The 17636-nt window shown below is 51.9% G+C and overlaps 1 protein-coding gene across 2 annotated transcripts; it reads left to right on the top strand.

The window, feature by feature from the left end:
• Positions 1–4125: 4125 nt before the first annotated feature.
• GUSB (glucuronidase beta) lies at positions 4126–16627 on the top strand. Of its 2 annotated transcripts, none has more exons than XM_055562469.1 (12): positions 4126–4534; positions 6138–6323; positions 6673–6854; positions 7038–7180; positions 7357–7544; positions 7885–8037; positions 8253–8431; positions 8755–8901; positions 10671–10755; positions 12358–12534; positions 14269–14404; positions 15563–15752. In XM_055562469.1, exons 1-12 carry the CDS (start codon positions 4322–4324, stop codon positions 15634–15636), a joined length of 1863 nt encoding a protein of 620 aa, XP_055418444.1. In that variant the 5' UTR covers positions 4126–4321; the 3' UTR covers positions 15637–15752. The 2 variants fall into 2 exon arrangements, with proteins under 2 accessions (XP_055418444.1, XP_055418443.1); XM_055562468.1 differs by lacking the exon at positions 15563–15752 and adding an exon at positions 16105–16627 and having other exon boundaries at positions 4142–4534.
• Positions 16628–17636: the final 1009 nt, after the last annotated feature.

The raw sequence follows: 17636 nt of genomic DNA, 5'->3' as shown, positions 1-17636 counted from the left end.
TGCAGGGGGTATGGGTTGATCCCTAGTCAAGTACAAAGATCCCACATGCCACAACTAAGTTCAGTTCAGTTCAATCGCTTGGTGTCCAACTGTTTGCAACCCCATGAACCACAGCATTCCAGGCCTCCCTGTCCATCACCAACTTCTGGAGTCTACCCAAACCTATGTCCGCTGAGTTGGTGATGCCATACAACCATCTCATCCTCTGTTATCCCCTTCTCTTCCTGCCCTCAATCTTTCCCAGCATCAGGGTCTTTTCAAATGAGTTAGCTTTTGGCATCAGGTGGCCAAAGTATTGGAGCTTCAGCTTCAGCATCAGTCCTTCCAATGAACACCTAGGACCGATCTCCTTGAAGATGGACTGGTTGGATCTGCTTGCGGTCCAAGGGACTCTCAAGAGTCTTTTCCAATGCCACAGTTCAAAAGCATCAATTCTTCGCCACTCATTTTTCTTTATAGTCCAACTCTCACATCCATACATGACTACTGGAAAAACCATAGCCTTGACTAGACGGACCTTTGTTGACAAAGTAATGTCTCTGCTTTTCATATGCTGTCTAGGTTGGTGATAACTTTCCTTCCAAGGAGTAAGCGTCTTTTAATTTCATAGCTGCAATCACCATTCGCAGTGATTTTGGAGCCCCCTAAAATAAAGTCAGCCACTGTTTCCACTGTTTCCCCATCTATTTGCCATGAAGTGAAGGGACTGGATGCCATGATCTTAGTTTTCTGAATGTTGAGCTTTAAGCCAACTTTTTGACTCTCCTCTTTCACTTTCATCAAGAGGCTCTTTAGTTCTTCACTTTCTGCCATAAAGGTGGTGTCATCTGCATATCTGAGGTTATTGATATTTCTCCCAGCAATCTTGATTCCAGCTTGTGCTTCCTCCAGCCCAGCGTTTCTCATGATGTACTCTGCATATAAGTTATATAAGCACGGTGACAATATACAGCCTGACATACTCCTTTTCCTATTTGGAACCAGTCTGTTGTTTCATGTTCAGTTCTAACTGCTGCTTCCTGACCCTCATATAGGTTTCTCAAGAGGCAGGTCAGGTGGTCTGGTATTCCCATCTCTTTCAGAGTTTTCCACAGTTTATTGTGATCCACACAGTCAAAGGCTTTGGCATAGTCACTTGGCACAAATAAACAAACAAATAAATATTAAAAAATAAGTAACTAGAGGAAAGTTTCAAAAGAAAAGCAGCAACTACAGACCAGTGCTCATGAGAGATGGAACTCAGTAACTTTCTGGGTTTGTTAGCTTGGTCTCCCCTTTTTCTCTGTGTGGACGAGTCCTTAGGATAGAAAGAGTCTGTGTGCCCACCTTCGCGAGCAGCAAAGCAGAAGCTGGTTTCATTCCCATCAGGGTTGGTAGCTGGGGAGAAGAAGATTCTCCCAAGGGTGGAGTGGGTGGTGGCAGCAACTGAGGAAGAAGAAAGGAGAGACAGGAGTGGAGAGGTTCCAGAAGAAAAGCTACAGAATAGTAGGTGACCCCTGTGAGAGTCAGGGTGTGGTTTTAGAATGGCTTTCAGGCTGAAAAACTGGGGGAGGAGAGCTCAATTCAGAAAAATAGGGAGGACGGAGATTTCTCTGGCAGTTCCGTGGTTAAGACTCTGCCTTTCAATGCAGGGGGCACAGGTTTGATCCCTGGTTGGGGAACTAAGATACCACATGCCACAAGGTGCGACCAAACATTAAAAAAAAAAAAAATAAGGGGATGGGGAGGATAGAGAAAAACAGAGTGTGGATCTGGTAAAAGAGCAAATTTAGAGTAAATGAGGATGATGAAAATTAGAGGAGATGGTAGGCTGGGAGGAATCTCAGAAGTCTTGGGAAGAGAAAATGAAAAGAACCTAGAACATGATCCAGTAAATGAGTCACCACAGGTAATGGAAAGGTAAATAAAGTCAAGGTGGTCATAGAACAAAGGCCCAGGATGGGAAGGCCACTGATAGGGACAGGAGGTATGATGGAGAGGGGAACCGAGCCAAGGACCAAATTGCTCAGTGAATTTGGGGCCTGTGCGTATGCGGAAGGAATGAACCAGAGGCCAAGAGATGTGAAGATAAAGGTATTTGGAAAAAAAGAGAATTCCTTCGTGATCTCATGGTTGAGACTCTGCCCTTTCACTGTTGAGGGCCTCGGTTCCATCCTTGGTTGAGGAACTAAGATTCTACAAGCCACATGGTGTGGCTACAAAACAAACAAACAAAACTCTGAAATGATCCCTGAAGAATGAGAGTGATAGGGAAGAGGGAAGGGTTAACCAGTCAGGGAGGAAGGGCTTCCAGACAGAGGGAAGGTCCTAAGCCAGGGCCCAGAAGCCAGCAGGAGCATGGTGTGTTCTGGAACTCAGAGCCAGGGATCAGGGGGACCAGTCAGACCATCACAGACTATACTAAGGGGTCTGCATTTATCCTCAAGATGGTGACCTGCTCATTCATCCTCTTTGTCCCCTCTACTCATAACATAGGGTGATTAGGGCTAATCTTGGGATCTGTTATCCACCTGCCGTCCGTTCTTTGGTGACTTCATCCATTCTCACTGCTGACAACTCCCAAATTTTCATCTCCAGATTCAGCTTATGCATGGCTTCAAAATGAAGGGGAAAGGAAATTGGCCAGTGGACTTCACCTTTCAGGGTCTGGATGTCAGGGTCACACGTTCGGGAAGCAAGTGTTCTCTGAATTCCATCAAACAGTAGAAAATCAACTTTCAACTAAGTATATACATGTTGACTCTCAAATGGAAAATCAATTTATTAATTTATAAAAGCAAATCAACCTTGACTTATTTGAGCCCATTTGTGAGCTTTAAAATGGTTATTGTTTTCTTTCTTGGTGGCACTAATGGGAAAGAGTCTGCCTGCCAAAGCAGGAGGCGCAAGAGACGAGGGTTGATCCCTGAGTCAGGAATATGCACTTGGATGAATATGGCAACCCACTCCAGTATTCTTGACTGGCAAGTCCCATGGAGAGAGGAGTCGGGCAGGCTATAGCCTGTGGGGTTGGAAGGAGGGGCACACGACTGAGCAACAGAGTGCCTGGACACGCACACATACAGAAGCAGATCAACTTATTTGTGCCCACGTGCGAGTTTTAAGAAGATCATTGGTTTCTTTCTTTTTTTAATGTGGACCTTTTTTTTTTTAATTTTGAAGGATTTATTGAATTTGTTACATTATTGCTTCTGTTTTATTTATGTTTTGGTTTTTGGCCTAGAGGCAGGTGGGATACTAGCCCCTGACCAGGGATCAAACCCACACCCCTGCACTGCAGGGGAAGTCTTATCCACTGGAACTCCAGGCAAGTTCCCACTGTTTTCATTCTGATTATAAAATTAACGTATGTTCATGATAGAAATTTTCAAAGACTCAGAACATATGAAGAAGAAAATGGAAATCACCTGTAACACTGATAATAACACTTCACATCTATCTGTGTGGATTTAATTTTAGCACTACCAGGGTCATACAGTATAAACTTTTGCATCTTTTTCTTATCTTTATATTGTAAGCATTTGGGGGAAAAAAATCTTTAGGCCTTGCCAATTCTTGCAATTTATTTATTTGTACTATCCCGGGATCTACTTTGTTTACAGTGTCAAGGTCCAAGCCAGAAGGTTGCTTTGGTGAACATGGAATCAGAGGAAAAAGTAATAATTTAAAAATCAAGTAATTGTAGGAACAAATGCATCCAGGCCAGGGTCCTGGTACTACCCATAGACTCCATCTCATTATGTGTACGTCCGTAATGCCAAGGAGCGCAGGGCCCCTGGGTAGGGGTTGGGGACCAGGGGACTGCTGGTGGAGGCCCAGGGTCAAGGCCAAGAGCCGGGTGATCACGCCTGTGGGCCGGAGGGCACTAGGCATACAGGCTTCGCTTGAGCTTACCGGTGTCCCGCAGGCATAAGCGATTGGAGGTGTCCCCAGCCGGTCTCCTTGAAGAATCGGTGTGTGTGGCGGGGAACCCGCAGTCTCTCAGGTCCGGTCTGGACGAGCCGCCTTGGGCGCGAGCAGCTGGGGACGCCAGGGAGGAGGGCGGTGACCCCGCGGGTGCGGAGCCTGCGAGCTATGACCTCCGCCCTTCCGGGTCCGGGCTGGCGCTCCAGCTCCCAACGGGCCCTCCGCCGCGCCGCCCTCGGGCAGGAAGGAGGACCTGTCGCGGCGTGAGGGGCGCGGGCCTCGCGGGGAGGGGGTGCCCCGAATGGCCAAGATGGCGCGGGGGCGGGACCCGTGACTCTGGGCCCCGCCCCGGCCCTGTTATCAGCGCGCTGCCCGGGACGCCCGGCAGCTGGCTGCCCGCAGCCACCCTGCAACCATGCTCCGGGGATCGGCGGGCGCCTGGGCCGTGCTCGGCCCTCTGCTTTGGGGCTGCGGGCTGTCGCTGCTGCAGGGCGGGATGCTCTATCCCCGGGAGAGCCGGTCGCGGGAGCGCAAGGAGCTGGACGGCCTCTGGAGCTTTCGCGCCGACTTCTCCGACAACCGGCGCCAGGGCTTCGAGCAGCAGTGGTACCGGGCGCCGCTGCGGGAGGTGCGCGCTCGGGAGACGGGACCTGGGCCAGGGCCGGGGAGCTCCTGGAAGCCCGGTGTGGGGGGCGTGGGGAGCCTTCCCCTTGTGGCCTCGGAACTGATGGACGGCCCTAAGGGGCCGTGTGTCGACCCACCCGGAGCATGACCGGCAGGAGGAAATGGGCGGGCGGGACTTCGGTAGGGGAGGCGGAGCCGAAGCGGTGTCCCTGCCGCGAGCTAATGCCAGTGGCCGCCCCGAGGCTGGAGAGGAGTCTTGGGACATTTCGGGGCCGCACCTTTGCCCTGGCAGGAAGAACCCTGAGTTCCAAGGTTTAGGTAGAGAACGGTGCTTGGCATCCAGCCGAGCACCCACTTCTAGGTCTTCCCTCTGATTTGGCTCGGGTGGGCAGAGAACTGGGTTGGGGGTCGGCCTTGAGCATCCAACGGTCACCTCCCTTACATCCTCTTTTTTCAGTCTTTGCCGCTCAGCCCTCATCACAGGAAGAAAGGGGCGGGGGAGCTGGGCACGTGCCCCACTCACAGTTTCCTCTGCAAAGCGCCCCGGCTCCCCGACCAGCCTTCCTCCTGGTGGCAGTCAGTTGATCATCTTCCTCTTAGTCAGGGTCTCATTTCTGGATATCCTTCTTGCCCCAGGCTGGCTGTGGCCCTGGGCACACCCCTTTCCATGGAAACTCTGGTGCCCCCTGCCCTGAGAAAGAACTTCTGCTCCCACCAGACCTGGGACACAAAGCATCCTTGCTGTTGGTGTCATCAGAAAGTTATCCATTCATTCAGTCAGTATTTACTGGGTCCTCACTGTGTGGCAGGCTGTGGGCCAGCCACTGGGCGTACAGCTGTGAGGGGCAGGGAATCCCGCTTCCTCCGAGCGCCCTTGTCCCATCTGTGTCTTCAGGAAGCTCTTCCCCAAGCTGCTTCCAGACTCACTGAGCTATCTGTCCGCTCCTGCCTTGCCTTCTCCCTGAGGTGTTCAGGGTCAAGAGGTTCAGTGGGTTCCTTGTGGGGCTCAGGTTCTGCCAGGATGTCCAGAGGTTGATCTCATGGGCCCTGGCCCCCAGAGGCCTTCCCTGACCCCAAGATAGTTCCCTGCCCCTCTCCACACACTCTACACAGAGCTGCTCACTGACAGCAGAGGCCATGTTCAGTGTTCTATTCCCAGCACCTAGAACGCCATGTGGGTGTTCCCTGTGCACCCTTGAGTGAATGAGTGAGTGAGTGACTGGGTCTGCTTCATGGAGTCATAAAAATTAAATGAATCCATAAAAGACATTGGTGAGTTGCTGGTAGGGTGGTCTGGAATCTGGGAGGGTCTGGGAGACGTCTTTTTTTAAATATTTTAATGTGCAGCCTAATAAGTATTTGGCTGCATCCAGTCTTAGTTTTGGTGCTTGGGCTTAATTGCCCTGCAGCATGTGGAATCTTCCCAGACCAGGATCGAACCTGTGTCCCGTGCATTGCAAAGCAGATTCCTTATTGCTGGGCCACCAGGAAGGGCCCTGGGGAGAAGTCATTTTGTCCAGCTTTGTCCTGCAGGAGGAATTGCTGGGGGACCTGGCCCTTTAGTTTCCCGGGTGATCTGGACCTAATTCCCACCCTTGTCTCCTCAGTCGGGCCCTACCCTGGACATGCCGGTGCCCTCCAGCTTCAACGACGTGGGCCAGGATGGGCAGCTGCGGAGTTTTGTCGGCTGGGTGTGGTATGAACGGGAGATCACCCTGCCCCAGCGGTGGACCGAAGACCTGGGCACAAGAGTGGTTCTGAGGATCGGCAGCGCCCACTACTATGCCATTGTGGTCAGTGCAGCGGGCGGCAGGCAGAGCGGGTGGCCAGGCGTGGGGCAGGGTGGGGGATGGGCTGTCCTGGGGTGCCTGCTCCCAGCCGTCACCTGACGGCCTGCCTCTGGGGTACATGCGGGGGCGGGGGCAAATTTAAGGCCCCACACTGGGGAGTGTGCCCTGGGTGGCGGAGAGTGGTCCCTTCTATTCCTCTGGAGCCCCATTCTTCCACTCCCGAGGTCAGTGGCAACTAGCAGAACCCTCAGCCCGCCACACTCTGCCCGCTTCCCTCATCCTGCACTTGTGTGTGAGGGTGTGCCAGAAACTGTCGGGCCCCCCATCCCCGCTTGTCTCCCTGTATCTGCAGTGGGTGAATGGGGTCCATGTGTTAGAGCACGAGGGGGGCCATCTCCCCTTCGAGGCTGACATCAGCAAGCTGGTCCAGAGCGGGCCCCTGTCCTCCTGCCGCATCACCATCGCCGTCAACAACACGCTGTCCCCCCACACCCTGCCGCCTGGGACCATCCTCTACAAGACGGACCCCTCCATGTGAGCAGCACCTTGCCCAGCCCCCGCCCCCACCCCCACTCCCTACCTTGCCCAGACGTCTTCCCACGAGGGGACAGGGTGGCTTCAGCAGAGGTGAGGCCCTGGCTCTTGGAGGCCAAGGAGACATGTGAGTTGAGATCGAAGGATTCAGGACAAGGCCACTGTCCCCTTGCTCCGTCCTAGGTACCCCAAGGGTTACTTTGTCCAGAACACAAAGTTTGACTTCTTCAACTACGCGGGACTGCATCGGTCCGTGCTCCTCTACACCACACCTACCACCTACATCGATGACATTACCGTCACCACCGACATGGACCAAGACATTGGTGAGGCTCCTGCCAGGATCTGCCCTCAGCCAGGCCCAGAGTGGCTTGGTTCCCTGTTTGGAAAGATCCCCTTGGAGACGGGCTCTCCCATCCAGCTCCTCAACGTGCTCTCACCTGTAGTACCACAGGCCACATGCCCCCCTCTTCTCTCTCATCTGATTTCTCGTCTCCTGTAGGGCTGGTGAATTACCAGATCATCGTCCAGGGCAGTGACCACTTCCAAGTGGACGTGTCTCTTCTGGATGAGGAAGGCAAAGTCGTGGCCAAAGGGGCAGGGGCCCAGGGCCAGCTGCAGGTGCCCAGTGCCCACCTCTGGTGGCCGTACCTGATGCATGAGCACCCTGCCTACCTGTACTCGTTGGAGGTAATGGTGGTGAGGATTGGGCTGGGGGAGGCCTTTTGCCCCCATCCAGCAGCCCTAGCTTCAGCAGGCCTGGCCCCCTCAGCTTCCTGGTCCATTGGATTGAAGAGTCCCCAGCCTGATTTTTTTCAGCCATTGGTGGGGAGGCCGAGTTGTAAGAGAAGCCCCACGACAGTGTGGGCGAAAGTTTTTTCTTGCTCACAGCAGATATAATTTCTGCCTCTCTCCACCTGCAGATCCAGAGGTGGGCTGCGGTGATTTGCCAGAGGCTGTCCTGAGAAGCTGAGGCTGCATGGGGCTCAGGCCGGTCAGGCTGCCTCACGCCCAGTGCTCGATTTCTCAGGTGAAGCTGACGGCGCAGACGGCCGTGGGGCCCGTGTCTGACTTCTACACCCTCCCAGTGGGGATCCGCACCGTGGCCGTCACTGAGAGCCAGTTCCTCATCAATGGGAAGCCGTTCTATTTCCGAGGGGTCAACAAGCATGAGGATTCAGACGTGAGTAGGGGCTCCTGGGTCCCCGTTTCTCGCCATCCCCTTCCCCGTCCCCTGGAGTGGCTGAGGACAGCTCAGAACAAATGGCCCCAAACCACTGCCTGTGCTTGGCCTGGATAGCGGGCTGATAGGGTGACTCCGGCGGGCCCAGCTCTTGGTGGAAACGTGTCTGGGATGGGGTCGAGGGCAGTGGCTCACCCATCTCTGCTGTCCTCCAGATCCGAGGGAAGGGCTTTGATTGGGCGCTGCTGGTGAAGGACTTCAACCTGCTTCGCTGGCTGGGCGCCAATGCCTTCCGCACCAGCCATTACCCCTACGCAGAGGAGGTGCTGCAGCTCTGTGACCGCTACGGGATCGTAGTCATCGACGAGAGCCCTGGCGTGGGCATCGTGCTGGTGTGAGTGCCTGCTGTCTGCACTGCGCGGCTCCCCCAGCTCGGCAGCCTGTGCGTGCATGCTGTCGCTCAGTCGTGTCTGACTCTGGGACCCTATGGACTGTAGCCCAGCAGACTCCTCTATCTATGGGATTCTCCAGGCCAGAATACGAGAGTGGGTTGCCATTTTCCTTCTTCAGTGGATCTTCCCGACCCAAGGATCGAACTTGTGTTTCCTACGTTGGGAGGCGGGTTGTTTACCACTGAGTCATCAGGGAAGCCCAGAGTTTCTACTAGAGAGAAAGAAAATCAGACTGACCTGCTCCCTTTCCTCCCTTGGCCTGCAGCGAGAGCTTCAGCAACGTGTCTCTGCAGCACCACCTGGAGGTGATGGAGGAAATGATCCGCAGGGACAAGAATCACCCGGCCGTTGTAATGTGGTCCTTGGCCAATGAGCCCGCTTCCTTCCTGAAACCGGCTGGTTACTACTTCAAGTGAGTGCTCCTGCCTTGCCTGGGCCGGGTCCCGGGTGAGACCGCAGCCTGCTGGCCCAGCTCAGCCTTGGCTGGCAGCCACGGGAGAGTGGCGGTGGGCCCTGCGGTGGGTGTGGGCTGCTTCCAGCCCAGGGGCATCTGTCCCTGGTCAATTCAGGGGACAAGGTACCCACCCACCCAGATTATGATTTCAGCCAAGTGTCTCCTTGACACACCTGAAATGAAATGCAGAGTTACCTACCTATTTATACATAAAACTTCAAATTAAAGAAAAAAGATAGTGACGTGGCCTGACATAAGGAAGAGACGTTTGTCAAAGAATACATAAATGTGTGAGGCTGACTTTCCAGAAGGGCCACTGAAGGACTCAGGCGCTTGCACCTTCTGGGAAACTCCATGGAAACACAGCTACAGAAGCTGGAAAGCATAGTGGGCGACTCTGGTGCCGCGAGCAGCATTTCCCTCCGTTCTGCTCTTTTCTGAGGCACTGAGCCATGGCCGACAGAGCTCCAGTCAAAACCAAGCCCTGCTGTTACTGTTTAGTCGCTAAGTCGTGTCCAACTCTTTGCGACCTCATGGACTGTAGCCCACCAGGCTCCTCTGTCCTTGGGATTTCCCAGGCTGAATACTGGAGTGGGTTGCCATTTCCTTCTCCAGGGGATCTGCCTGACCTAGTGATCAAGCCCGCGTCTTCCGCTTGGCAGGCGGGTTCTTCACCACTAAGCCACCTGCGTCTTCCCTTGATATTTATGCTGTCCCCATTCCTGGGAAATTTAGTACATGTTAGAACTGCTCAAAACCACTTTGCAATGCTTTTGAGTTCACCTGTAAAGGGCTTTAAGCTTTATAAAGCTGACTTACCTAGGCATGTAATTATAAACAGATTTTCAAAGACGGGCATATTCTGACTATTCTAAAGTTACGTTGTTAGACGGGACCAGGTCACCTGAAGTTCATTGTCCGTTCACTGCATACCAGTAACTTCCCCCAACCCCCAGGCATTGTCCTGGGCAGAAACCTCACATAGGGGCCATCTCCCCACAGTGGGCCAGCCTCCTGGCGTGTTCCTTGGTTTCTTCGTTTTCTTGCCATCCTGCAGTTGTATCATAGCCGGGTGTGGGGAATTATTTCACTTACTGCGGAGGCAGCAGAGGCCATGGAAATACTCCCTAGGAGACACTGCCTGCATCCCCCTGTCCTGGATGGAGGCTCTGAGTAGTGGACCTTCCTGGGCAAAGACGAGCTCTGGACACACAGCTGGAGCTCGGGTTGGGCAAAAAGTTTGTGTTTTTTCATAACATTGGTGAAAAACTCGAGTGAACTTTCTGGCCAGGCCAATACATGCCTATTTAAGTCTCTAGTGAATGCCCAGTGCACAGCTTGCCTCCCAGGACACGCTCCCTAGTGATGTGTTACATTAATACTCATCCTAACCTGCAGAACATCCTAGTTTTGTCGGAGATGAGGAAACTTGCTTTTGGCAGCGCCCAGCTCAAAGATCTCAGCTGTGCCTCTCCTCTCTTGAGGATGGCCCCCTTTGGGGGACGGGTAGGGGGCTAAGATCTAGGGAGGGAGGAAGAGAAAATGATGTCAGGGAACATGATGTCTCGAGGAGCACGTTTGCTTACCTGAAGTGCCCTAGAAGGCAGGGAGGAAAGCCATGTCTTGGGGGTGTTCTGTCTGGGAAGATGGGAAAGAGAGGATTCAGGAGGGGAACCTGAGGCCCTCCCCAGACTGACGGCACCGTGTCTTCTGCCCTCCGTGGACAGGACGCTGATTGCCCACACTAAAGCCTTGGACCCCTCCCGGCCCGTGACCTTTGTGACCAACACCAACTATGAAGCAGACCTGGGGGTGAGCCTGGGGGTCTCTGCACATCTTCCTTCTGCCTGTCCTCTTGTCCTGCCCTGATGCTTGCTGAGATGAGCTGCTGGGAGGGACCACGAGCAGCCAGTCTGACCATTTCCATAGATGGTCTTTGGGTTAAAGAGAGCTGCCAGGGAGTGATTTGCCAGGCAGTGTAGCTTCTTGACGCTAAGGAGGTCAGGCATAGGGAGGCCGAATTCCTTCTCAGTTCATTCTCAATTCATCGATTTCTCTGCACTTTGATTTAATTTTATGCCCCCAAGTTTAATATGCTTAGAAAGGGGCAGAGTTTTAAGGGAGCTTAAAGTCATCATTGACTTGTTTCTCCACTTGGCTGATTATTGGAGCCACAAATGGAAGCTTTTGAAAGTACAGAGGTCCGGATTTTGTGATTCTGATTTATAATGTCCAGGATAGGAATCTGAGTTTTTAAAAAACTCCTCAGTGATTACAGGCATCAATCAGCTTTGGGAACCACTGCTGAGATCCAGGGTCAGGGGGAGTGAAAATTGAAGGGAGAGGCTCACCCAGCCAGTTGGACCCCATGCTCCTCTCACGGTCCCTGGGCAGAGCAGCCCCTCAGAAACTGTGTTGAGTTGTTGCACAAAAGCTGTAAAACAGGAGCAAGAAGATGCCTCACTAGGGAACTGAGGTCAGTACTAAGAAGTGCTCCAGAAAGCGAATCCTCTCGAGGAAGAGCGGATAAGAGAGCACTGTGTTCAAGTGTAAGTGTGAGCGCTGTCGTTTTCACATGGACCTGATGGTTTGCAGCCCTAGTGATCTGGGGCCGTCCCTTCAAAGGAACACGACTGTGCTGGAATGGAACACCAGCGGGGCACAGGCGACCTGGGCATCTCATAGTCTCAGTGGCTTCCCTTCCTGCTCTAGTGGGCAGGGGAGCCTGTGCTGGTCCCCCCAGAAGGTTGCCAGGCTCACCCACTGGGATGTGTGAGCTGTGGTCACGTGCCCACCCAGAGGTACCACTTCCCAGCGGCATCTTTCCGCCCCAAGCTCAGAAGGGTGCTGCAGCCCCTTGGGAGAGATGGACCACGTGGGTCCCAGTGCAGACTCTGCAGGTGAGCGTGGGTTCAGGTGAGCTTTGGGATCCACTGAGCGGCACATTGCTCAGATTCGCGGCGGTGCTGCCCCCAACCCAGGCTGCTCTCCTAGGAGGGAACTGTCCAGTCTCTTCAGGGCCCGTGACAGTAGCTCAGAAAGGGGACTCGGGAGGCTCTGTGAGGAGAAAACTGCCTTCGGCCCTCAGTTGGGCGAAGGGGATGACTAGTGACAGGAGCACCACCTAGAGATGAAGGAAGTCCAGTCTGGATGGGCTCCCCTGGGCTGGTGTGCCTGGGGCCGCTCTCTCATCGCCCTCCCCGGAGCCCAGCTGCAGCCAGGTCAGGGGTGCCGGCTCAGAACGAGAGGCTTGCTCCCTTCACTCGCTCCATTCAGGTCCCTTCTGACTATTATTTCCTACACGTGTGCATCTAACGCACTTTCCACACTCACTTCTTACCTCCTCTGCCAGAAGCACCCCGAGTGTGAGTCCTCCACTCTCCTGGATGGTGGACTCTCCCTATGCTCTTGCAGGCGCCGTACGTGGACGTCATCTGTGTGAACAGTTACTATTCCTGGTACCACGACTATGGGCACATGGAGGTGATTCAGCTGCAGTTGGCAACCCAGTTCGAGAACTGGTATAAGGCCTACCAGAAGCCGATGATTCAGAGCGAGTACGGAGCAGATGCCATTGAAGGGTTTCACGAGGTAAGTGCATCGAAGATGGGGGTTATTTTTTCCCTCTCTCGGAGAGTGATGTCAGTCATCACTGCCCCAGACTACAGATCTGCCTCCTTGTCCGTCCCTCCCTTGTCCTGGCCACCTCCCACATCTAACCAGGCTTTTCCTAAGCTGCCTCTCCACACGGCCAGCCCGGACTCAGCCTCTGTTCCATGTGCGTGGTCCTCAGGTAGCCTCCCACAAGCTGCCCACGTGGTCCCTGGAACAAATCCAAGCCTTGTCCTGTCCCTGGCTTTCCCTGACCCCACAGGACGAAGCCGTAATCTGTGCTCGGGGCTGTCCGCGTCCTCTGCCCTCTCCCAGGCCTTCAGTCCCAGATCCTGGTCTGTTCTGTTTGGTGGCTCCTGTGCTGGCCTGGCCTCTTCCTTCTGCCCAGCAAGCCCTTCTTAGCTCCGTAACCGCCAGCTAGTGGAATTTGACTCAGTGGTTATGCTTCAGCTCAGGTGTCCACTCTTTGGGGAGGAGGGCCCCAGCTAGCTGGCAGAGGAACACCGTGAGCTGTCCTGCTCTCTTTGGTTCTCTCCTTGACCAGACCGGGGGCTCCAGGAGGGAGATTAAATTGCGTTTCCCTTGGCTTCCTAAGCACTCCGCAGTTGTGTCTGCAGTGCATCCTATGTAACAGCGTTCTCTCCTTCCTGTTGGGAAGGAGGACCAAGGGCAGCAGGGGTTGGTTCTCTTGTAAGTTGACTGCGGTGCTGCACCCTCGAGCGTCAAAGACCCAGCAGCCCCACTAATTCCCATGAGATGAAGACACAGACCTTACGCTCTAAGAACACCTCAGAGATCGTTGTATCTTAGCACACGGCAGATGTGAGCTCTTCTCCGGAGGCTGAGTCCATAGATGTGGCCTCTGCTTTTCCCCTCCTCACCTGGCAGGTCTCCGCTTCAGTGAAGCTTTCTGTGGCCCCCGCCTCCGTCTGCGCCCCCTGCTAACCTCCTCCTACCCACCCCCCACCCACTACATGCTCCCAATTCACCCTTGTTACACTTAGAGCTTGTGTCTTGCCAGATTGTAAAGCCCATGAGGGCAGGGACTCTATCTTTGTAGTTTCTTTGCCACTAATGCCTGGCATATAAGCAGATTCTACATAATGATTTGTTGAATAGTCAATGGGCTAAATAGCAGCTCCTTACCTAGATGAGATACAGGGGAATTGGAGTGAAGTTCAAGCTGAGTCACACCAGTGTTCAAATTATGCATTGGCAGCTACTTCAGCCTTGGGTTTTAATTTTATTATCCGGAGACGTACTTTTATTCCTAGTGTAGTTCAGTTGTAAGACTGCAGTGGGAAATAGAGGTGGAGAAAAGTAAAGCAAATATTAAATTCTGTTTAATGGGAATTCCCTGGTGGTCCAGTGGTTAGAACTTGCGCTTTCACTGCCGAAGGTCCAGGTTCAATTCGTTTGGGGAACTAAAATTCCACCAGCCACTTGGTGTGGCCAAAAAACACAAATTCTGTTAATAAATAAAGAAGTTACTAATTATGGTGGTGGTGGTGGTTTTTTAAACTTTTTTTTTTTTTTTTAATCCTGGGCTACATCACACACTGGCCTGGCCCTCCACCAGTATCAGCAAGTCCTGCAGGCACTATAGCCCACCACAAGGACAGATATTTTGGTCATCATCAGATGGATCTTTATCTAATGTTTGCAGTTTTGCTGGTTCTGACTCCTAACTTCTCTCTCTGCCTTGAATTCCAGGATCCACCACTGATGTTCAGTGAAGAGTACCAGAAAGGCCTGCTCGAGCAGTATCATGTGGTTCTGGACCAAAAACGCAAAGAATATGTGGTTGGCGAGCTCATCTGGAATTTTGCTGATTTCATGACTAATCAATGTAAGTGGCATTTGGGTGCACGGGATGTAGCCCTTCTCATTGTTTTTGGTGGGTGTGTTAGTTCAGGACATTTGGTTCTAAGAACCCTGGAAACAAGCAGGGGAAGGCTGATATCATCAAAGCAGGCTACACAGAGGATTTCCTAGGATAAAGTCAGTTGTGTTGAGCAAGCAGCTGATTACTTGTGTGCTGCAAGTAATGCAAATCATTTTCTGAAGTAAATGGGAGAGGTGACCATCTCAAGGCAGAGGTGGCCAGCTTTTCCCTGTTTCACAATAGTATGAGGGAACAGTGGATCTTGCATTGGATTTACTAGGGTAGACTCGTGATTCTAGGGTGAGGTACAAAGCCTGAGAACCCAAGACATTTCAGTCTGTTTTATATGATTTGCTTATGAAAGGCAGGTTCACCAAATATACGTAAGTATCAAACGGTTTTGAATGTAGGAGTGTTTAAAAGCCTTCAGAGTGAACATGGTCTGTACTTCCTCAAGTGAGAACAATGAGAAACTTTCAAATGAATGTTTCCTGTATCTTTTTACCCCTCTAGGTTACTAGCTTCTTGATATATTGTAAATTGAGGAGAGCAAGCTGGGGGAGGTAGGGAAGAACTGATAACAGTGGTAATTACCTTTTATTACTTCTGGGGAAAGACAGGTTTTTGGAAAGTTAAAGTTCAATTAAAAATCAGAATTTGGTGGTGGGGGGGTGGTGCTTCCTGGTGGTCCAGTGGTTAAGACTGCACTCCCAATGCAGGGAGCGTGGGTTTGAACTGTTGTCAGAGGACTAAGATTCCTCATGCCATGCAGCATGGCCAAAAAAATACAAAATAAGAAAAAATAGAAAATCAGAATGGCAAGAGTGAAAGAGGAAAAAGAAAGAGAACGTGATCCTCTACTCTGCTTGGCAAATGAGATTAGTGGCTCCTGGAAATAAACTTGGATGGAAGCCTAGTTTTGTGAGTAGGGTCACTGGCTTTGTGTAGTAAGGAATTAGCTGTGTGACCTTGGACAAGGTACCTACCTTTTCACAAGCCTATGAAGTGGGGATAACACCCACCAGCTCGCAGGTTGACATGGGGATTCCACTTGAAGTGCTTGGCACGGTGCCTGGTGTTTGCTTTTCATGGAAGAAATGATTGTTGTCTTGAACTTTTCAGTGGGAGAGACCTTTCCATTTCACAGAAGGAGTGGCTTCTCTTGGGGTTGGAGAGAAGACTTGCTGGGAGCATAGCTGCTCTTTCTACCTCCCTCTCTGGCAGACCTGCCTCCAGGGGTGGGGACCCAGCTGGAAGTCTGCCTGGGAGGACTTTAACATCCACTTGGGCTCCTGTGAGTAGTCAAGACTCTGGCTCCTACTAGGAGAGTAGTCCTTTCAGAGAGGGCTCTAGCCTTTCGAAGAGTAACTTTGTCTCAGCCCCACTCCAGTTACCAGGCAGCTGGGTACCCTAAATGTCTTAAACATTATATTGCAAGGAAAAGATAAACAGTTTTGGATTCTTCCCCTAAGGGATGAAAGCTGAAGTATTTTGGGGAGCACTGGTATTTAAGTCTTTACCCCATTAAGTGGCCACTTCCGAGTCCACAGCAGGCCGAGCAGCTCTAAAGCATGAAGACATTGCTGAGTGCCCAGCTTGGCTCCAGGCTGGTTCTGATTTTCCCCATCAGAAGTCATGTGAAACACCTTTTGTCTTGTTTTTAGCACCAGTTCGGATGATTGGGAACAGAAAAGGGATCTTCACTCGGCAGAGACAACCAAAGAGTGCAGCTTTCCTGTTGCGAGAGAGATACTGGAAACTTGCCAATGAAACCAGGTACCAGCGGTCAGCTGTGACGTCACAGTGTGTGGGAAGCGGCCTGTTTACTGTTTAAAGCGAGAACTACCTCTCTGCAGACACTGGCTCGGTCAGCTCCTCCTCCCCAGGGAGGGGGCTACTTCCATCGCACACAGAGCAAGTGTTTCCTGCGCTGTGCATGGCAGACCTGGAAGCTTCTCACCTGGATTTTGTGGTCATTTGCTAGAAGGGAACATTAGAGGTGAAAATAAAGACTTGTAGGGCCTTCCCTGGCAGTCCAGTGGTTAAGACTCAGCACTTCCATTGTAGGGGGCCTGAGTTTGATCCCTGGTTGAGAAACTAAGATCCCACATGTTGCACAGCATGGCCAATAATAATAATAAAGAAAAGCTTTTGTCATATGAGAATAAAGAGTTGGCTTAAAAGTGACCATCCGTAAACTGAATGATCTATACTGCTGAAAAGCATCTGCATTTCTTTTCGGTGTCTCAGCCTGTTTTTGTAGCCTTAACTAAGCACAGAGTCTGGGGAAACCTCTGCTTTGGCACTCACGCCCCACTCAGAGTGTGGCTTACAAACTGTGCTGCCACCAAACTAGCCCTGCTGCGCGCTTTGGGCCAGCCTTGACTTGAGTGGGTGACGGCAGAAAACACAGAAGGGCTGAAGTTTCAGCAAATTCCCAGAAAGTAGTATCAGGCTGGAAGAAGAAGGCACGGGGTCTGTGAACCACAGCCAAGCTGACACAGAAGCAGAAGAAAGGTAAGAATGGAGCAATGTTGGAGCTGGAAGGGAGCTCAGAGGTTTCCAGTGCGGCTGGGACGTTCTTCCAACCGCAGCCGTCGTCTTGTCTGGACTGAAAGGGATAGACAGCTGTAGAAGCCCACTGGACCATTGCAGCCAACTCCACTGAAGGTGGAGATGCAGCCTCTGAATGCGTGGGCCGCAGACAGGACAGGCTTCCATACCTGGTGCCGCCACCTGCTCTGCTCCCGAGGACAGCCTTTCCTTAGGAATCTGTCCTCCTGCCCCTCTTCCGCAGGCTGCATTAAGTAAGGTATGTTATTTGTAAGATTTCAGTGTTCATCAACCCTGATTTAAAGCTGAAAGCTTTGGAAAAATACGGTCCAATCAAATTGAAGACCATAAATTAATGTAGTTCTTGATACAGAGTTTGATCCACTTGTAGGGGATTTCATGTCTCAACACATGCCCTTTTTTAACCTTTCTTTCCAATCTCCGTGAAGAAATGAGAGTGTAGTCCGTTCCAGTAATAAGTTAGGAATTTTAGGGGCTGTATATTTCTTTTGTTACCCTAAAATTTCTAAGTTTCTTGAAGTAATCAAGTTTTATGTTCCAGTTTAATGTCAAGGAATAATATATAAAATTCTTTACCTGACAAACATTATAAAAAAAAAAAGAAACATGAAAGACACACTTA

This window comes from Bubalus kerabau, chromosome 23 (genome assembly GCF_029407905.1).
Source record: "Bubalus kerabau isolate K-KA32 ecotype Philippines breed swamp buffalo chromosome 23, PCC_UOA_SB_1v2, whole genome shotgun sequence".
NCBI classification, from domain to species: Eukaryota; Metazoa; Chordata; class Mammalia; order Artiodactyla; family Bovidae; genus Bubalus; species Bubalus kerabau.
The sequence above is the reverse complement of the archived record's forward strand: the minus strand, read 5'-3'. Positions and strand labels throughout refer to the sequence as shown.